The 21,830-nt window shown below is 41.5% G+C and overlaps 1 protein-coding gene, 2 long non-coding RNA genes and 1 other non-coding gene across 53 annotated transcripts in view; 2 read left to right on the forward strand and 2 right to left on the reverse strand.

The window, feature by feature from the left end:
* The first annotated feature begins 31 nt into the window (after positions 1-31).
* On the forward strand, positions 32-5,290 carry LOC126982172 (uncharacterized). 50 transcript variants are annotated; one of them, XR_007734769.1, is made up of 6 exons: positions 32-421; positions 1,259-1,878; positions 2,199-2,840; positions 2,932-2,992; positions 3,143-3,203; positions 3,234-5,290. It is a non-coding gene; the product is annotated as an uncharacterized LOC126982172 (long non-coding RNA). The 50 variants fall into 50 exon arrangements; XR_007734775.1 differs by having other exon boundaries at positions 3,143-3,173; positions 3,263-5,290; XR_007734794.1 differs by having other exon boundaries at positions 3,143-3,173; positions 3,294-5,290.
* Positions 5,291-6,174: 884 nt separating this feature from the next.
* LOC126982171 (PRELI domain-containing protein 1, mitochondrial-like) lies at positions 6,175-17,748 on the reverse strand. Its single transcript, XM_050834006.1, has 6 exons — positions 17,582-17,748; positions 13,871-13,985; positions 12,133-12,340; positions 11,558-11,677; positions 10,693-10,838; positions 6,175-8,817 (listed from the first exon to the last, which is right to left on the reverse strand). The coding sequence occupies exons 2-6, from the start codon at positions 13,957-13,959 to the stop codon at positions 8,718-8,720; spliced, it is 663 nt and encodes a 220-aa protein (XP_050689963.1). The 5' UTR covers positions 13,960-13,985; positions 17,582-17,748; the 3' UTR covers positions 6,175-8,717.
* On the reverse strand, positions 13,536-13,609 carry Trnav-uac (transfer RNA valine (anticodon UAC)). Its single transcript has one exon. It is a non-coding gene; the product is annotated as a tRNA-Val (tRNA).
* A 1,746-nt stretch (positions 17,749-19,494) lies between the features above and the next one.
* Positions 19,495-21,830, forward strand: part of LOC126982175 (uncharacterized) — a 3,031-nt gene continuing 695 nt past the window's right edge. The window contains exons 1-2 of the long non-coding RNA XR_007734810.1: positions 19,495-21,074; positions 21,148-21,830. The exon at positions 21,148-21,830 is cut by the window's right edge and continues 695 nt beyond it. This is a non-coding gene — a long non-coding RNA (uncharacterized LOC126982175). The remainder of the gene's footprint in view (positions 21,075-21,147) is intronic.

Genomic DNA, 21,830 nt, shown 5'->3' on the forward strand with positions numbered 1-21,830 from the left:
GCAAAGCAAAATGAGGATTGATTAACTGTCTACCGCAAAGCAAAATGAGGATTGATTAAACGTCTATGTCTACTGTTATATGATCTATTTACAGAGATATTCAATTTTCACACCAACTCAATTCTCCTCGCCAACTCTTCCCTTGATGTGAGAACTTAGAGGAACCAACATGCACGAGTCACCAAAGACACGTCCGAGTCTAGCCAAAAGTTGCGCCTGGCAGTGAAGGGCAACAATACTGGTGCTGGACACTATAAGACCTCATTCTCAAACCTTTCAAGGCTCTCACACACACACACACAGACTGACACTTAAGGCTTTGGTCGAGGTTGTGTGGGGCTTTCCATGGGTAGTTTTATGAGCCTGGGGATAGTTGACACACACACACACACACACACACACACTTAAGGCTTTGGTCGAGGTTGTTGTGGGGTTTTCCATGGTGGTTTTACGAGACTGGGATACACACACACTTAAGGGGAGAGTCCGGTTTAGATCGGGGGTGCCATATCTCCGGTAAATATGCATGAATCGCTCTGATTTTTATGTTGTGAAGTATTGGCATCATTTACATCAACATTAGACATTGACCCCCATTCTTGTCCCCTCCCCCTCCAACTACAACTACAACGAAAATTTAAGCGAATCTCCATCGTTATTATTGGCCCCACAACCTTCATTTTTCTGTGACTTAGAGACGTTATAATATGAAATGTTTCTTCGTCGTTAGATTTTTCATTTCAGCTTTTGAATTTGTTTTATGATTTTTTTTTTTGTGTGTGTTTTTTTTTTGCCTTTTTTTGACCCAAAAAATATCAATATAAAATTAAACCAGACATATATAAAAAAAACAGCGACGATGATTTGAAGAGAAAGTATTCCTCTGCCTTTTAGTCTTTGTTTCATTGAAATCAAGCTAAAACTGGCTCCAAGGTTAACGTTAGAAGGGGAATAACTTATGTTTTGAGATATGGGCTGATAAAGTTTATTGATGGATCGCGATCCCGTTAAAACACACTAGGAAGCTTTTTTCAGGTTTACTATGAGTTTTTTTTTATCATCTTCAATCTGCGAGATAGTTGCCAAAATGTATACCTACCAAATATATTTTTTTCACAGTCATTTTTTTTATATTTTTGGGGTCTCCAAACCGGACTCCCCCCTTAAGGCTTTGGTTGAGGTTGTTTTGGGGTTCTCCATGGGTAGTTTTATGAGCCTGGGGATGGTAGACACACACACACTTCAGGCTTTGGTCGAGGTTGTTGTGGGGTTTTCCATGGGTAGTGTTATAAGCCTGGGGATATTTTGTCAAGGCTTATGCATCGAGAACCTGACTAACCTCTCTGTAGCCTTAGAAAATACTTAGTTGTTGTTCCTCACACACACACATATTCAAGGCTTTGGTGGAGGTTGTGAGGCTTTCCATGGGTAGTGTTATGAGCCTGGGGATAGTTTGTCAAGGCTTCTACACCATGAACCTGACAAACCACTCTTGAGAACCTGACTAACCTCTCTGTGAAATAGTTGTCCCTCACACACACACACATTTAAGGCTTTGGTCGAGGTTTTGTGAGGCTTTCCATGGGTAGTGTTATGAGCCTGGGGATAGTTTGTCAAGGCTTCTACACCATGAACCTGACAAACCACTCTTGAGAACCTGACTAACCTCTCTGTGAAATAGTTGTCCCTCACACACACACACATTTAAGGCTTTGGTCGAGGTTTTGTGAGGCTTTCCATGGATAGTGTTATGAGCCTGGGGATAGTTTGTCAAGGCTTCTACACCATGAACCTGACAAACCACTCTTGAGAACCTGACTAACCTCTCTGTGAAATAGTTGTCCCTCACACACACACACATTTAAGGCTTTGGTCGAGGTTTTGTGAGGCTTTCCATGGGTAGTGTTATGAGCCTGGGGATAGTTTGTCAAGGCTTCTACACCATGAACCTGACAAACCACTCTTGAGAACTTGACTAACCTCTCTGTGAAATAGTTGTCCCTCACACACACACACACACACTTAAGGCTTTGGTCGAGGTTTTGTGAGGCTTTCCATGGGTAGTGTTATGAGCCTGGGGATAGTTTGACAAGGCTTCTACACCATGAACCTGACAAACCACTCTTGAGAACTTGACTAACCTCTCTGTGAAATAGTTGTCCCTCACACACACACACACACTTAAGGCTTTGGTCGAGGTTTTGTGAGGCTTTCCATGGGTAGTGTTATGAGCCTGGGGATAGTTTGACAAGGCTTCTACACCATGAACACAAAGAAACACTCGTGAAAACCCAACTAACCTTTCTGGGGCCTTGGGAAATAACTTTTGTGTGAGCCGGAATCGTCTGAGAATGTGGGTTTTCAATTGCTCTATCCGTCACCGGCCCCAGAAGCCGTGTACTCTGTTAAACCTCTTCTCGGTAACTTGGTAAATAGGTCCCTCGATGTGCCCATTTTAGCATGCGTCATTGGCCAGTCCTATTGCATCCACGCCATTCTTCGTCTGAGGCTGTGCGGGGTTGTTGGAAGCTGGAAAAGGTCAAAGGTTAATTGGGCGATATGGAAAACGTTAAATCTCATTGGTGGATGCTGGGAAGGGTTGAATCTTTTTGGTGGATGCTGGGAAGGGTTGAATCTTTTTGGTGGATGCTGGGAAGGGTTGAATCTTTTTGGTGGATGCTGGGAAAGGGTTAAATCTTACTGGTGGATGCTGGGAAATGGGAAATCTTACTGGTGGATGCTGGGAAAGGGTTAAATCTTACTGGTGGATGCTGGGAAATGGGAAATCTTACTGGTGGATGCTGGGAAGGGTTAAATCTCACTGGTGGATGCTGGGAAAGGTTAATTCTTACTGGTGGATGCTGGGGAAGGGTTAAATCTCACTGGTGGATGCTGGGAAGGGTTAAATCTTATTGGTGGATGCTGGGGAAGGGTTAAATCTCACTGGTGGATGCTGGGAAGGGTTAAATCTCACTGGTGGATGCTGGGAAAGGTTAATTCTTACTGGTGGATGCTGGGAAATGGGAAATCTTACTGGTGGATGCTGGGAAATGGGAAATCTTACTGGTGGATGCTGGGAAGGGTTAAATCTTATTGGTGGATGCTGGGAAAGGTTAATTCTTGCTGGTGGATGCTGGGGAAGGGTTAAATCTCACTGGTGGATGCTGGGAAAGGTTAATTCTTGCTGGTGGATGCTGGGAAGGGTTAAATCTTATTGGTGGATGCTGGGAAAGGTTAATTCTTGCTGGTGGATGCTGGGAAGGGTTAAATCTCACTGGTGGATGCTGGGGAAGGGTTATATCGCACTGGCTAGCATGGTCATAATCTTTTTACCAAGTTAGTGAGAAGAGAATATAGTTGACAACACACACTTACGTTACGAAAGACCACACTTGATTATATTTGAGGCCGTCCCTTGAGGCTGGTGGCAAGGCATAGCGTCCCTCTGTACTGTTTGCCTTCGTAACACCTTTTCTGACCCTCTGTTAACAAGACACTAAAGTCGTAACATTGACCAGCAGTTGTAGGATATGTTTGCAATCTTGTACCCATTCATTCTGACCTCCTCTGTTGATATACACTCGAAATATCATTGGGTAACTGTGCTATGGTTTGCTGAAGACTCCATAGCCACCATCCCAGACCACACTCCCACCAGGCAAATATATTACCCTGAAAAACAAGATTAAGTGTGAGAATGAGGTGTGTGAAGTCCCCCATTAAAATCAATATGGATCGACACTTTTTCTTCAGTTTTATGCCCTGTTTCAGTGTTTTCAGAGTAGCGTTTTGCCTGATTGGAGTTCTAACTGGCATGGTGTTTATATATGGTGTCCGAAAAGGGTCAGAATCTCTATGGTCAGAAATCCTTATTAAACTCTTTGAAGGCTCGGTCCGTGTACTTCAAAAGGGGGCTCATGGAAGTTGTCGAGGATTCCATTGGTAAAAAAAATAATGAAAAGGGAACCAAATGAGAATGAAAAATGAAAGACAAGTTGCTATATAAGGTTCCAGTGGTAGTTTTATAAGGCTTGTGCGCTGTGAACGCGACAAACTCGTGACAACCCAACGTAGCTCCTCTTTGGACTTGAAAAACGTCCGTAACAAGACCCAAAAACATTTCATAATACACGTGGGAATAGAGAATCGAGTCTTGAGTTGCCACCTCTCTCGGGACGCCTCACACTCTTAGTTTCTTACATAGGTCACGTGCCTCTTGTGATATGATTCCTCCAGTTAGTTCAGTCGTCCCTCAAATACTACGGTTTTCAATAGTTTGGTTTCGGTTTTATGTGGATTTTCAGATTTTTTAAGGATTTTTAAATTTCACGACAAGCAGGAAATTTAAAAATCCTTAACCCAGTAGCAGCGACGGGCCAAATTTGTGGCTTTACCGTGTACCAGCGATGGGTCAAATTTGTGGCTTTACCGTGTACCAGCGATGGGTCAAATTTGTGGCTTTACCGTGTACCAGCGATGGGCCAAATTTGTGGCTTTACCATGTACCAGCGATGGGCCAAATTTGTGGCTTTACCGTGTACCAGCGATGGGCCAAATTTGTGGCTTTACCGTGTACCAGCGATGGGCCAAATTTGTGGCTTTACCGTGTACCAGCGATGGGCCAAATTTGTGGCTTTACCGTGTACCAGCGATGGGCCAAATTTGTGGCTTTACCGTGTAGCAGCGATGGGCCAAATTTGTGGCTTTACCATGTACCAGCGATGGGCCAAATTTGTGGCTTTACCGTGTACCAGTGATGGGTCAAATTTGTGGCTTTACCGTATACCAGCGATGGGTCAAATTTGTGGCTTTACCGCGTACCAGCGATGGGCCAAATTTGTGGCTTTACCGTGTAGCAGCGATGGGCCAAATTTTTGCCATGATATAAACCCCCCAAAAATAGATGATGCATAAACTGATCACAAATGCTTTGATATATATTATGAAACTGCGTGAGTGATGATTTTTTTCTCATTAATTCGCTTAGAGGGGACTTTAAGAAACATGATCCCCGGCCGCAGCTCCCGGGTTAAAAGGTCTTCTATGACAATCCGTATAAAACCAAAACCGAACTATTGAAAACCGTACTATTTGAGGGGCGACCGTATTATATTATTTGTCCAGGTCCAGGTACTTGTGATTAGGTTAAGTTCCCGAGTGCACTGCGTCGCGGCCGGCAGTGACCTCCCTTAGTTGTATTCACTGAAGATTATCTTATACAAATCTATACAAGAGGTGATGTTGGGCTCCAATGTTGCTCTATTATGAAAAATATATATATGAATTTTAATGCTTGGGAGTTTTCTTTAATGCCTGTGTTTTCTTTTCAGGTCATTCTATATTATTCTATTTTATGTGGTAATAGTGTTCTAGAGAGTTAATTATATACCCCAATCTAACACTACAGCCTCTGAGGAGTTACTTTTAACATGGGTATATATGGTGAATTAGTGTAGTTTTAGAATAGTTCAGTTACCAATACAAATTCTCAATATATTCTTTAATCTAACACACCACAGCCTCTGAGGAGTTACTTTTAACATGGGTATATATGGTGAATTAGTGTAGTTTTAGAGAAGTTCAGTTACCAATACAAATTCTCAATATATTTTTTAATCTAACACACCACAGCCTTAGGGAAATGACTTTTAACATGGGTATATATGGTGAATTAGTGTAGTTTTAGAGAAGTTCAGTTACCAATACAAATTCTCAATATATTTTTTAATCTAACACACCACAGCCTTAGGGAAATGACTTTTAACATGGGTATATATGGTGAATTAGTGTAGTTTTAGAATAGTTCAGTTACCAATACAAATTCTCAATATATTCTTTAATCTAACACACCACAGTCTTAGGGAACTGACTTTTAACATGGGTATATATGGTGAATTAGTGTAGTTTTAGAATAGTTCAGTTACCAATACAAATTCTCAATATATTCTTTAATCTAACACACCACAGCCTTAGGGAAATTACGTTTAACATGGGTATATATAGTAAGTTAGTGTGTAGTGTTAGATTAGTTCTGTTAAGTGATACAAGTGCCTCTACTTCTACTACTACTACTACAACAGATACCTACTTATGCATACCTTGAACACCATTACCAAAGCAGATATTCAGTCCAGGGAACATCACACAAGGAAGAGGATGAAGAAAACAACTCAGTCTTTCTCTATAATTATTTGAACTTTGTCTGCATTCAACTACAGCGCTGTGTCCCATTGTTATAAATACACCGTGGCTCACTTTGCACACGAGACAATACGTTTGGGTGTAATACTCGAGACGCAATACACAGGTTACGTTTGCACCGAGGGATTATACAGTCCGACGCGAATGTGGAGTCCATTTGGGTGCGGCTCAGACCTCACAGCGCTGCCAGATCACCCAAAAACACATCTCTCTCATATATCGGCGACGTGGTATTTGAAATCGTGTGTTATGTCTATGGGTGTGGGTGGAAACCTCTACAGTATTGCCACATCAACCCACAAACACACCTCTAATTATGCCATCTACGTACTATGTGGAATTATGCGTTAGCTATCCCGTATACATGAGATTTGGCAACACTGTGACCAGGGGACTTGCCGATCGCCGCACCCAAACGGATTTCACAACCGAGTCTGAGTAGCTTAGCATCAGGCGACGAAATCAAACTATCGGCAGACTCAATACTAGGGAGTTGGCAAGATCGCACACACACACACACACACACACGTACCAGTCACGCCAGCACCCCCAATACTGTCCGTGTCCGCATGTCCGTCCTGACACACCAACGGACTAACGCACATGCTTTGACCCCTGTGGACGGCGTGAACCTTGGAATTAGTGAGTGGCCGTCACGTACAGTCGCAAAAGTTGGGGATTTTTTTCCGTTTTTTTTCCTTCCCTCCTTTTATCAGCTCTCTCTCTGTTACTCTTATTCTTTCTTTCTCCTTTCCTCTCTTTTATTCTTCCCTCTCTTCCTTTTCCTTCCTATCTCCATTTCTCTCTCTTTCTCCTTTCCTCTTTCTTACTTTCTTCTCTGTTAAACATATGTACACAATCTCTCCCCTTACAAGTTTCAACACACACACACACACACACACACACACACACTTGCATCGACAGAGCCCGGTATAGTACAAGTCCTCACATACCCACACGCACCCACCCACACACACACACACGTACGCACGCAAACAGCCATCCTAGCGCTGTCGTCGTTGGTCGAAGGAAAATTACGTAACACTACTCCAGCGTTCGACATATCTCTTGAATGTTTGTTTCGGGAATGGAATGAACGTATTACCGGAAGTTGTCGGACCAGAGGAATGGAACCGCGAGTGACGAGATGGACTAGCAACGTGTGAACTAACTCTCTCTCTCTATCTCTCTGGTTCCGTCGCCTGAGTCATGGTTCGCCGTTCGTATAGGGTACTTGACCTCCCATAAGACTCAACGCTGACAACACATATCGTCCCCGCTCTTAACTATTATGATACATAGGAAAGGGAGTATTAATGGTCTTGGGTTTGAAATACACCCGAATTATGGTCTTTGGGTTTGAGATACACCCAGAAAAGAGGAGATAAAGAGTGACCTAGGTTCTTATATATACAGGGTAAGGTCGATGTAACAAGCCAACGGTCAACTAGAGAAACGAAGACAAGGAGAAATCACCGCGTCGGAAATTTAAAAAAAACGCGAATTACATAAACGAAAAATCACGCAATTGAAAAAAACGTGAAATTACGAAATGAAACGCAAGGAACTAGAGAAACGGAAACAAGGAGAAATCACGTAGAAGACTCGTTGTCACGTTAAAAACTAGACGCAAACTACAAAATGAAAAAAAATCACTAGAAAACAAAAACAAACGCAAGCTATAAACGGCAGAACCATGACTCGGCCTCCGAACCGCTCTCTCTCTCGTTCTCTCGCTCTCACCCGTAACCGACAGACTACAGAAGTGACCCAAAGAATATAGACAAAAGTTACGACCCAACCCCAGGCCGCCAAAACAACCATAGTCTACGTAAACAAACCCCCGAGTGTAGGGCGCCTTCGACAGTCCGTACGATGATGATACGTATGGTGGGTGACGTAGGAATTGAAGTGGTGGAAAGATTGGTTGAGCTTGTGTTAGGGAATGGTTGACGGATCGGTTTGTGTGGGTGGGTTGTAGAATTTTGATGTTTATTGGTATTTTTTTTATCTTCCAGTCTTCCTCTTTTTATTCTGTCTATTCCTTTCTTTTAACATTATTTTTCTTCCTTTCTCTTCCCTTCTTCACTTCCTCTCTCTCTTTATTTCTCCTTCCTTCTTTTCCCTTCCTTTCATTTTCATCCTTATCCATATTTTTCCAAGCATTTTCTTTCCCTTATTCCTTTTCACTCCTTCCTTCCTTATCTATCTATATTTTCCCTTCCTTTCCTCTTCCACAAACTATACCAAAAACAATCAACATATCGTACAGACTGCCAAAGACGCCCTACATAACAACACAATCCCATCTACAATACGCTATGCATTACATCACATCGGCGGCGGACACGTCACTCTATCCGTGTCTCTCCCTCCCTCTCTCTCTTCTCTTGGCTCACACACGGCTGGACAGACAACCACCATGGCCCCTAAACACTGCTTCCTTCCTTCCTTGCTTGTATATATGTTTCCGCACCAGCCTGACCCTCTGCTGTGGTACGATCCGCTTCCTCCACTCAGCTCTTGACGCCCTCACACGCCGCATAGATGGGACCGGCCTTCTCCTGAGCTAGTTCCTTCGCCCGCTTGGCTGTCTCGCGCGCTGCCTCTTTCAACCTGAGGAAGAAAGAGAGAGAGAGTATTAGTTAGTGATTATAATGCCGGGAAAATTATACAGCCTCTTACAACCTTTAGAAGAGAGAGTGAGAGGGTTTGTTAGTAATTGTAATGCCTGGAAATCCATACAAAGGGAGAGGGAATGACAGCAAGGGAAAATAAAGGAGAAAACTAACACTTGGAAATTTCGACTGTATTTTTTCAACCTTTAGAAGAGAGAGTGAGAGAGTTTGTTAGTAATTGCAATGCCTGGAAATTCATACAAAAGGGAGAGGAAATGACAGCAAGGGAAAATAAAGGAGAAAACTAACACTTGGAAATTTTGACTGTATTTTTTCAACCTTTAGAAGAGAGAGTGAGAGGGTTTGTTAGTGATTGTAATGCCTGGAAATTCATACAAAGGGAGAGGGAATGAAAGCAAGGGAAGATAAAGGAGAAAACTACCACTTGGAAATTTCGACTGTATTTTTTCAACCTTTAGAAGAGAGAGTGAGAGGGTTAGTTAGTGATTGTAATGCCTGGAAATTCATACAAAGGGAGAGGGAATGACAGCAAGGGAAAATAAAGGAGAAAACTACCACTTGGAAATTTTGAGTGACTTTTTTCAACCTTTAGAAGAGAGAGTGAGAGGGTTTGTTAGTAATTGTAATGCCTGGAAATTCATACAAAGGGAGAGGAAATGACAGCAAGGGAAAATAAAGGAGAAAACTACCACTTGGAAATTTTGAGTGACTTTTTTCAACCTTTAGAAGAGAGAGTGAGAGGGTTTGTTAGTGATTGTAATGCCTGGAAATTCATACAAAGGGAGAGGAAATGACAGCAAGGGAAGATAAAGGAGAAAACTACCACTTGGAAATTTTGACTGACTTTTTTCAACCTTTAGAAGAGAGTGAGAGTTTGTTAGTAATTGTAATGCCTGGAAATCCATACAAAGGGAGAGGGAATGACAGCAAGGGAAGATAAAGGAGAAAACTACCACTTGGAAATTTTGAGTGACTTTTTTCAACCTTTAGAAGAGAGAGTGAGAGAGTTTGTTAGTGATTGCAACGCCTGGAAATTCATACAAAAGGGAGAGGAAATGACAGCAAGGGAAGATAAAGGAGAAAACTACCACTTGGAAATTTTGACTGTATTTTTTCAACCTTTAGAAGAGAGAGTGAGAGAGTTTGTTAGTGATTGTAATGCCTGGAAATTCATACAAAGGGAGAGGAAATGACAGCAAGGGAAAATAAAGGAGGAAACTAACACTTGGAAATTTCAACTGACTTTTTTCAACCTGTAGAAGAGAGTGAGAGGGAGAGCTAGTTGGTTAGTAGGAGCAACACCATGAAATTTGCAGAGAGAAATAAGGAGAGGGAGGGATTAAACTAGCATTGTCGTAACTCCTGAAAATTTGACTTCTAACCTGGAAATTTAGAGAGAAAGGGAGGAAGGGTAGAAACGGGAGATGGAAAACTAGAATGGTCGTAACCTTCTGAAAATAAACAAAACTGAAAAGGGAACAGAGAGAGAGAAGGAAAGGGAAGGAAAGTGAAATAATGGACAAACTTAATTAAACCAGACTAATTTTTTTCCCTTCTTTTTTAACAGCACAGAGCAACTCAAGGGCAACAAAAAGACGTAAAAAAATAAAAAAATAAAAAATAAATAAATAAATAAATAAATAAAAAGTCCGGTAACTGTTTCTCTCACATAGCGATTAGTATAGAGTAACGGGCTTTTTTTTATCATCGTTTCCTTTTTTTTGTGCCCTTGAGCTGTCTCCTTTGTTGTAAAAATATAAAAAAACAAAAAATAAAATAAAGAGGTCAATTTCTGATGGATGGATGGACGGAGCCTGACTAAACTACCGACGAGGGAGTGGGTCTTCCGTACCTCTGTTTCCGCTCCTCTAGGGAAGGGTGATGACTTTGGGAGGTGTCCGGGGAGGCACCGGCAGTAGGGAAGAGTCGGTTGAGTGCGTACATGAACCCAACGTTGGTCTTCTGAATGTTCTTCTTGTAGCGCTCAGCCCCAAACGTCTGTGGAGGACAAGATGGTGAGGACGGGGGACGACAAAGGATAGGATATGATAAGAGGACAGGGGACAACAAAGGATAGGATATGATATGAGCACACAGAACGATAAGATGGTGAGGACAGGGGACGACAAAGGATAGGATATGATAAGAGGACAGGGGACGACAAAGGACAGGATATAAGAGGACACAGGACAATAAGATGGTGAGGACAGAGGATGACAAAGGATAGGATATGATAAGAGCACAAAGGACGATAAGATGGTGAGGACAGGTGACGACAAAGGACAGGATATGATAAGAGGACACAGGACGATAAGATGGTGAGGACAGGTGACGACAAAGGACAGGATATGATAAGAGGACACAAAACAGGGGAAAAGGAGGTTAGAAGGGTGAGAATGTGACAGCAAAATGGTAAAAGGTCAAAGAAGAAGGGAAGAAGATGGGAAGGGTGACAGAGGAGAGGATATAACACAGGCCCTCCTCCTCCTCCTCCTCCTCCTCTCCCCCTCAAAGAAGAAGGGAAGAAGATGGGAAGGGTGACAGAGGAGAGGATATAACACAGGCCCTCCTCCTCCTCCTCCTCTCCTCTCCTCTCCTCCTCTCCTCTCCTCTCCTCTCCTCTCCTCTCCTCCTCTCCTCCTCCTCCTCCTCCTCCTCCTCTCCTCTCCTCCTCCTCCTCTCCTCTCCTCTCCTCCTCCTCCTCCTCTTCTCCTCACCTGTATGGCATAACTGAGGCCAAAGATCTTAGAGTCAATCCACGCCTTCCTGTCGGCAATGGTCCACTGGGGGTTGTCGGGGCATGGTCGGTATGTCACCTTCTCTATACATGTCATAACCTGTTGAAGGATGTGGATATGGGATGGTAATATGTTTCTTTTTCTTTTTTTCTTTTTTAGGGGGGAGGGGGAGGGCATTTAATTTGACTTTTCCAGCATTATTTTTTATTATTTCTTGTATTTTTTGTTTTGTTGCGTTATTTATCGTATATGTATTTTTTTACTATTTTTGTAATGTATTTTGTATTTTTTCTAGTTTTTTTTAATATTTTGGGATTTATTGATGTTATGTATGTATATATTAAGTACTATACTGTATTATCTATCATATTTGTATTTTCAAACTATATATTTACTGTTTACTATTTTTTCAACAGTAACAAAGGCAGCTCATGGACAAAAAAATAAAAAATAAAGATAGATAAAATAAATAAGAAGCCTAATACTGCAAATATATATATACACACACACACACACACACACACACACACACACACACACCCATCCACACCCACCTTGGTCAGCCCCACATTCCTGGTATAGGTGCACATCTCCCTCTTGTGCGGATCCACCACCGACTCCTCGATCACATTCACATTTCTGGCGCTGATGATCCGCTCACCCCATTTGGGCATGCGGTTGGTCTTGGTGAGGAGCCGCTTACTGTGCAGCTGTCCGTCCACCACCTTGCGCACCACCGTGTCCTCCGATAGAACATGGGAGCTGCGGGATGTGACGGGAGGTGAGTGTGGGGTGGTGGAGGAGGAGGAGGAGTACAAAGGTGAAGGAGGAAAAAGTGGAAAAAAATGATGAGATGTGAATATGAGGAATTGGAAATGATAATGGAGGAGGAAGAGGAAGAGGAGGAAAGTTGGAAAGTTTGGTTTAGTTGGCGCAACATCTGTGGTCATATGCCGGAGAGAGACAGAAGGGGAAGGAATTATAGGAGAAGGGAACAGTTGGAAAGTTTGGTTTAGTGGGCGCAACATCTGTGGTCATATGCCGGAGAGAGACAGAAGGGGAAGGAATTATAGGAGAAGGGAACAGTTGGAAAGTTTGGTTTAGTCAGCGCAACATCTGTGGTCATATGCGGAGAGAGACAGAAGGGAAGGAATTATAGGAGAAGGAACAGTTGGAAAGTTTGGTTTAGTCAGCGCAACATCTGTGGTCATATGCGGAGAGAGACAGAAGGGAAGGAATTATAGGAGAAGGAACAGTTGGAAAGTTTGGTTTAGTGGGCAACATCTGTGGTCATATGCGGAGAGAGACAGAAGGGAAGGAATTATAGGAGAAGGAACAGTTGGAAAGTTTGGTTTAGTCATGCAACATCTGTGGTCATATGCCGGAGAGAGACAGAAGGGAAGGAATTATAGGAGAAGGAACAGTTGGAAAGTTTGGTTTAGTCGGCGCAACATCTGTGGTCATATGCCGAGAGAGACAGAAGGGAAGGAATTATAGGAGAAGGAACAGTTGGAAAGTTTGGTTTAGTCGGCAACATCTGTGGTCATATGCGGAGAGAGACAGAAGGGGAAGGAATTATAGGAGAAGGGAACAGTTGGAAAGTTTGGTTTAGTTGGCGCAACATCTGTGGTCATATGCCGGAGAGAGAGAGAAGGGGAAGGAATTATAGGAGAAGGGAACAGTTGGAAAGTTTGGTTTAGTCGGCGCAACATCTGTGGTCATATGCCGGAGAGAGACAGAAGGGGAAGGAATTATAGGAGAAGGGAACAGTTGGAAAGTTTGGTTTAGTGGGCGCAACATCTGTGGTCATATGCCGGAGAGAGACAGAAGGGGAAGGAATTATAGGAGAAGGGAACAGACCCCAGGAGACAGGACACAACCCCCAATTAATACCTGGTACCCATTCACTGCTGGGTGGACAGGGGCGTTGGGTATTGGAAAAGCCGCCCAAAATTTTCCACTCCGCCCGGGAATCGAACCCGGGCTCTCTCGGTTGTAAGCTGAGTGTGCTAACCACTGCACCACGAAGCCCCCAGGAAGAGGAGGAGGAATGGAAGGTAAGGTAGAAAGAAAGATAGAGGTTAGCTAGGAAAAAAATTATGTACAAGAAAGATGCAAGACAAGTAGAAAATCAATGGAAATATTACTGATAGAAGAAGGTCATGTGCGTCGAAAACAAAACAAACTTCACAGCTTAAAGGAAAAAATAGTAAAGATGACTAAGACAGGATGTGATGAACTTAACTCAAATCCTGGAAAACAACAAACAGCCACACACACACACACACACACCTCTCAGGGTTGGGGTAGCGCTGCCAGATGCCCTGTGCCACCTGCTCCCACGGGTATTTGAAGATGCTGGTGTTCTCGGTGTACCTCATGGCTGCGGACCGGCCCTGGTGTGGCTCTGGCGACGGGAAGGAAATGATGCAAAGGTTATGACTATGCTGGTACTTATGTCCTGCCCTGTGGACTTACTATAAATGAGGCTTATTATAATTTTTCCTGTTATCTTATTTGTGTGGTTAACATTCCTGCATAGATGACAGAATGATTATAATGCTATCTGTTATCTAAATTATCTGCATGTTATCTGTTATTTGAGAGAGAGAGAGAGAGAGAGAGAGAGAGAGAGAGAGAGAGAGAGAGAGAGAGAGAGAGAGAGAGAGAGAGAGAGAGAGAGAGAGAGAGAGAGAGAGAGAGAGAGAGAGAGAGAGAGAGATGCAAATAAACAAACCAATATCAAACACAATAAACCAGATATCAAAGAGAGAGAGAGAGAGAGAGAGAGAGAGAGAGAGAGAGAGAGAGAGAGAGAGAGAGAGAGAGAGAGAGAGAGAGAGAGAGAGATATTCACATACCCCAATAAAACTATCTCCATAATAAAAAGCATCAAATTTTACCCGGAAATAAACATTGTCTCTAAACTAGTAGGCTACCCTCTCTTCAACAGCCCCTCCATGGTAGCCACTATAAAATAAAATCTGACCGCTCCACTATTGAGCTGGGGCCTCCACCTATGGGCAGCACTCATTAATTAACCTCTTCGTGAGTTAAGTAACCTCCCATATCGCCTGTCCCTTCATAATCACCATCTTTATTAGTCATTATATTTAAAATCCTCAAATTATCCTTCTTCCTACTCTTTGTCCAACACCTTCAATGCATGACTAATTAACCTGTTCATGGTCTGTCCTCTCTTAATTACTGCATTAATTATATTCAAACCAACTAAATTGCTCAAACTATACTAATTACACTTCTTCCTTTCATACCTCCATAATTACCTGGACCACTAATTAACCTTCTTACTTCACCTGTCATCATAATTAAGAATATTCAAACAAACCAAATTACACAAACTATTCTAATTACACTTACTTTCCTTCATTCCACACCTCTATAATTACCTGGACCACTAATTAACCTTCTTACTTCACCTGTCACCATAATTAAGAATATTCAAACAAACTAAATTACACAAACTATTCTAATTACACTTACTTTCCTTCATTCCACACCTCTATAATTACCTGGACCACTAATTAACCTCTTCCTGTACTAATTAACCTACCTGACTCACCTTTTCTATCCAAACTATCACTTATATTCTATTTAAACTTAATTAATTACTAAAACTATTAATTCACTCGCCCTTCGTTCCACACCTCCATAATTACCAGGGCCCATACTTATAAAGCTAACACTTCGTCTCAGGCTCGTCTTAAGACCCCAAACCAGCCCTGTGGAGTCCTATATCCTGGGTGTTAATCTGAGGCGTGATGCAAGTAGCTAAAGTTGGTCTCGGGCAGCCATAAGTCCTGGGTCTTCGTCTGAGGCAGCGACCTTCAAATGTAAACATTGCCGGGTGTTTCCAGAGAGCCAGCGTGCCTAGTCAAATCGGTTTTTTTTTTTTTTTTTTTTTACAGCTAAGGAGACAGCTCAAGGGCGCAAAGAAAAAAAAAGAAAAAAAGGCCCGCTACTCACTGCTCCCGAACAGAGGTTAAAGGAGGTTCAAACGCTCACTATAGTCTTACAAAACCTTATTATTATGGATACGATGTACTTCTATTCAATACTTTCACCATTTTAAGGAATCTTACCCACTAAACTTGTAAATGTAAAAATGTAAATGTAAAATGTAAACATTGCCGGGTGTTGCCAGACAGCCAGCGTGCCTCGTCAAGTCGCTTTACATTCAAACCCTCACTACAGTCTTACAAAACCTTATTATTATGGATACGATGTACTTCTATTCAATACTTTCACCATTTTAACCCGTAAGCTGCGGGACTGAGATTCTGAGTGCGTCGCCTAGTGCGGCTATATCAGCGAGAGATTGACCTTCAATAAATGATATCTAAGTTACATAAACGTGTCATAAATATTACAATACACATATCTGTAGCTCAAAATGTGTTGTATCCTGCATATTTCTTAGATTTTTCTATCACAAAAATGTTTTTCTGGCAGTATCTGAAGCCGCGGCGGAAACTTTTTGGCGCCTGTTTGAAAAGCCCGCTTCCAGAAGGCTTACAGCAGCTTACCGCTCAGCCGCCCAGAAGGCGTACAGCAGTTTGCGGGTTAAGGAATCTTACAAACTAATTTCCATATGAGATAACTGATCTCGCCGTTGTTGGCAACTTTACTTTCCACACTCCCCGTGGCGGCCGGAGCCCCAATTAGGGTGCACGCCCACCTCTGAGACCAGACATGAGTCAAACGCCTTATTTCATTTTAAGTATGGGCCCTGGACCACTAATTAACCCGTTCCTCTACTAATTAACCTTCCTAACTCACCTTGTCTATCCTAATTATCACTTAACTAACTTAATTACTACAACCATTAAATTCACTCTTCCTTTGTTCCACACCTCCATAATTACCTGGACCACTAATTACTACAACCATTAAATTCTGTCTTCCTTTGTTCCACACCTCCATAATTACCTGGACCACTAATTAACCTGTTCCTGTACTAATTAACCTTCCTAACTCACCTTTTCTATCCTAATTATCACTTAACTAACTTAATTACTAAAACCATTATATTCACTCTTCCTTTGTTCCACACCTCCATAATTACCTGGACCACTAATTAACCTGTTCCTGTACTAATTAACCTTTCTAACTCACCTTTTCTATCCTAATTATCACTTAACTAACTTAATTACTAAAACCATTAAATTCACTCTTCCTTTGTTCCACACCTCCATAATTACCTGGACCACTAATTAACCTGTTCCTGTACTAATTAACCTTCCTAACTCACCTTTTCTATCCTAATTATCACTTATATTTAAACTAACTTAATTACTAAAACTATTAAATTCCCATAATTACCTGTACCACTAATTAACAATACTAATTAACCTTCCTAACTCACCTTTTCTATCTTAATTATCACTTAACTAACTTAATTACTGAAACTATTAAATGACCATAATTAACTGGACCACTAATTAACCTGTTCCTGTACTAATTAACCTTTCTAACTCACCTTTTCTATCTTAATTATCACTTATATTATATTTAAACGAACTTAATTACTAAAACTATTAAATGCCCGTAATTAACTGGACCACTAATTAACCTGTTCCTGCACTAATTAACCTTCCTGACTCACCTTTTCTATCCTAATTATCACTTATATCATATTTAAACGAACTTAATTATTACTAAAACTTAAAATCACCTCCGTTTCACACGTCCATAATTACCTGTACCACTAATTAACCTGTTCGTATGCTAATTAACCCCCTCCTCACCTCTTCCCAGGTAACACAGGTAAAACGGGAAGAAAATAAACACCTTAATACGCACAAACACACAAACAAACACAAAAAACAGATAAAACCGATAAAGCCTTGAGACATTGGGCCAAAAGGGCAGGATCAGCTGGTCTGCCGGAGGGTAACCAATTTTAGCATTTTACGCCTGAAATACGGGATAATTAAAGGAGTTATTAGGCTGGAAATGTAAAGGAGGTGTTAATATACTCACCTGGTGTTAAGGATGAGGTGGAGCAGCGTCCGGTGAGGCATAAAAGGCGATGAAAATAGAGTGGTCGGGGTCACGCCTGCCTCCTCCTCTCCATGTTGGTCCGCAGTGCTGCCAACCCTCCCGATGTTCTTCTTCTTCTTCTTTTGACCCGTAACGCTTTGTATGTCTTCTTACGTCCTCCTCCTCCTCCTCTCGGTCCTCTCTACTTGTTAATCATACATTTTTATTTTTCAGTAGTACGTAAATTTCCTCATTGTAATACACTATGATATTAATGACCCCTCCCCCCCCCCCCACACACACACTGCTGCCAACCCTCCCGATGTTCTTCTTTTGACCTGGTAACGCTTTGTATGTCTTCTTACGTCCTCCTCCTCCTCTCGGTCCTCTAGTTTTTAATCACACACTTTATTTTTCAATAGTACGTAAATTTCCTCACCGTAATACGCTATCACATTAATGAGCCCTCCCCTACGTTGCCATGTTGTCGTACTCAGCCTCGTATGTTTAACGATTTCCGACCCAAAAACTGTCTTCTTCACCCCGATAACTGGCTTTATGCATAGTTATCGTTAAGATGTTTAATTATTAGTGTTTTGTGGTAATAGTTATGGGTCGGAAACCGGTAAATAAGATGCGTTGAGTACGATAATCTGGTAACGATGCCCCTCCCTCACTTTGTGCCCACTGCTGCCAACCCTTCCGCTGCCCTTACCATGTATTTTTAGGTATAAGAAAAGAATACATAGTCATGCATACGTAAATAAAGGTCTAAAGCAATGATTATAACCTATTTTTCCATGTGTCTATCCCACAGATTTATTCGCTTATGGTTCACAGAGCAGCCAACCCTTCCGATTCTCCCGCACACCTGCCATTCTCATCATAAATTTATAGGTTTCAGGCTAAGGATTGCCATAAATATATTGATTAAGGTTTTAAATAATGATAACAACCTAGCTGTTCATGTATTTATGCGCCTATACCTATGATCATATTGGTCCACAGTGCTGCCAACCCCTCCGATCCTGCCGCCCAAGCATACATTTCTAGGTTAATTAATGGTCAAAGGTCGTAATACTGACACGACTAATAGACTAAAATAAAGATAATAAGATAATTAATAAAGCATGACGTCTAGAGAGAGCAGATCAATGGTACAGGTGTGATTCAAGCCTCTCTCTCTCTCTCTCTCTCGTCAAAATAAAATAAAAAATAAGTTACCAAAGTTTACCTTCTCAAGATCTTCTAATAAAACAAATGAATACCTAAATATATGCTTTCTTCTCTTCCTCTTCAAAGAGTTCAAGTCATAGGCAGGAGCGGACGAGATTATTAGAGTTTACCAGTGAAAGGGATGAAAGAATGAAGATACGAGTTAACTCTTGCATAAGGGATTTGGACAGTATAGGGATGAGCTAGAGTAGAAAGTAATAGAAGGATGAAAGAATGAAGATACGTGTTAACTCTTGCATAAGGGATTGGGACAGTATAGGGATGAGCTAGAGTAGAAAGTAATAGAAGGATGAAAGAGTGAAGATACTTGTTAACTCTTGTATAAGGCATTGGGACAGTATAGGGATGAGCTAGAGTAGAAAGTAATAGAAAGATGAAAGAGTGAAGATGCTGGTAAACTGTTGCATAAGGGATTTGGACAGTATGAGGATGAGCTAGATCGTAGAAAGTAATAGAAAGATGAAAGAGTGAAGATGCTGGTTAACTCTTGCATAAGGGATTTGGACAGTACAGAAATGAGCTGGAGTAGAAAGTCACAGAGGCATGAAAGAATGAAGATGCTGGTTAACTCTTGCATGAGAGATTTGGACAGTACAGAAATGAAGAAAGTAATAGAGGGATGAAAGAATGAAAATGCTGGTTAACTCTTGCATGAGGGATTTGGACAGTATATAAGGATGACCTAGAGTTGAAAGCCGAGTGCATGTTACAGAGTTTACCATAGTTTGCCAGTGAAAGGGATGAAAGAATGAAGATACGTACTTGTTAACTCTTGCATAAGGGATTTGGACAGTATAGGGATGAGCTAGAGTAGAAAGTCGAGTGCAGGGAGGCTGTGGGAGGGAGTGGAGACATATATTAGCAAGTTCAGATGTGCAGTCAGCATGAAAATATCGAAAGAAGAGAAAGAAAGATGAAGAAAGATTAGAGAAAGGCAACATTGCGGAATTCTAATAAAACAACAAATACCAAAATGTGTTTCAGAAGCGCAGTCAGCCTGAAAATATCGAAAGAAGATTAGAGAATACAAGAGAAAGAATGAAGATTGGAGAATACAAGAGAAAGAATGAAGATTGGAGAATACAAGAGAAAGAATGAAGATTGGAGAATACAAGAGAAAGAATGAAGATTGGAGAATACAAGAGAAAGAATGAAGATTGGAGAATACAAGAGAAAGAATGAAGATTGAAGAATACAAGAGAAAGAATGACAATTGGAGAATACAAGAGGAAGGCAACATGGCGGATTTCCTAATAAAACACCAGATACCAAAATGTGTTTACTAATATAATCTGTACAAAAGCCAGCGCTGCCTCGAAAAGAGCAGCGCGCATGGCAGTGTTCCGAAGAGCTGCGGAGAGCGGGGAAACAAGGTCACCGTAACGAAAAATAAGGTCACACTACGAAATAATGAAGGAATTAAAGTATTGCCAAGATGCTGCATAATATCCGACACACACTCTCTGTTTCATGTCTTTTTTGCGACGATAATAAAAATCCCCAACTGTCATTTTAATTACCATCATCATTGTTCATTTTTATTTCTGGTTCCGTCCGTTAATCTTTATTCTACCCCAAATTAGCTTAACGGAAGGTCGGTTTCGAAATTTCGTATGTTCCGTCGAAGCCTTACGAAAAATTTTACCGAGATCTTTTCTAATTTTATTCTACCCCATATTAGTTTAACGGAAGGTCGATTTCGTTTTTTTGTATGTTCCGTCGAAGCCTTACAAAAAATTTTAGCGAGATCTTTTCACCGAGTCCGCCGATCGAAAGGTTCAGAAAATATAGATATTGCGTCATTTGCATATATATAAGTATGTATGTATGTATGTATGTATGTATGTATGTGTCTAGGTATATATTGAAGTCGATCTCTCTCTCTCTCTCTCTCTCTCTCTCTTACACGCACTCAGAGTTTACAATATATAGAGGTATGTTAGGTTAGGTTAGAAGGGAATGGAAGGAAAGGAAAGGGAGGAAGGGAAGGGAAGGGAAGGGAAGGAAAGGAAAGGGAAGGAAGGAAGGAAGGGAGGTTAGGTAAGGTATGGTAAGGTTAGGTTGTTAGGTAAGGGAAAGGAAGGGAAGAGAAGGGAAGGAAAGGAAGATTAGATTAGGTTAGGTAAGGTTAGGTTAGGTTGTTAGGTAAGGGAAAGGAAGGGAAGAGAAGGGAAGGAAAGGAAGATTAGATTAGGTTAGGTAAGGTTAGGTTAGGTTGTTAGGTAAGGGAAGGGAAAGGAAAGGAAGATTAGATTAGGTTAGGTAAGGTTAGGTTAGGTTGTTAGGTAAGGGAAGGGAAAGGAAAGGAAGATTAGATTAGGTTAGGTAAGGTTAGGTTAGGGAAGGGAATGGAAGGGAAGGGAAAGGAAAGGAAGGGAAGAGAAGGGAAAGGAAAGGAAAGGAAAAGGAAAGGAAGAAAGGTAAGGTAAGGTAAAGTAAGGTTAGGTAACATAAGATTAGGTAAGGTAAGGTAAGGTAAGGTAAGGTAAGGTTAGGTAAGGCAAGGTATGGTTCGGTACAAGCAATAAATAATGACTTATCTCAATACTCCTCAAGTCTTCCAAACCCTCGACACGTCTCGTCAGAATAAATAACACACCCACTCACTGCTACATCAAACATCTACGTACAAGGTTCCGTCACTCCCTTCACGTCAAAACCAACACACTCGACTTAACGTAACAAGATAAAACAGGGAAACAGGATGAATACGAGGGAGGGAGCGACACAGGAATTTGCATAACGTTCGTACAGACACACACACACACATTCAGTTAGCATACAAGAGTGTACGTATATGCGTGTGTGTGTGTGCGCGTGTGTGGGATTAGGTTTGAGGTAACTACACAAATATATATGCATGTATGTATGTACGTATGACCAAGGGAAATCGAATACACATACAAATACAGATACGTATAGAAAAAACATCTCGTTCGGTCAGTACGTAATAAGCGAATGGAATAAGTGGAAGGGAGAGTAAGGGAGAGAAAGTATATGAGTGAGTGAGTTA

Source organism: Eriocheir sinensis, chromosome 50, assembly GCF_024679095.1.
Source record: "Eriocheir sinensis breed Jianghai 21 chromosome 50, ASM2467909v1, whole genome shotgun sequence".
In the NCBI taxonomy this organism is placed as follows: Eukaryota; Metazoa; Arthropoda; class Malacostraca; order Decapoda; family Varunidae; genus Eriocheir; species Eriocheir sinensis.

Excerpts from the sequence above, each read along its gene's own strand:
- LOC126982171 (XM_050834006.1), bottom strand. The coding sequence starts at position 13,959 with ATGAGGTACACCGAGAACACCAGCATCTTCAAATACCCGTGGGAGCAG. Across the intron at positions 12,341-13,870 it reads CGCTACCCCAACCCTGAGAG|CTCCCATGTTCTATCGGAGG; the intron begins GTGTGTGTGTGT and ends CACATCCCGCAG. Across the intron at positions 8,818-10,692 it reads CTAGAGGAGCGGAAACAGAG|GTTGAAAGAGGCAGCGCGCG; the intron begins GTACGGAAGACC and ends TTTCTTCCTCAG.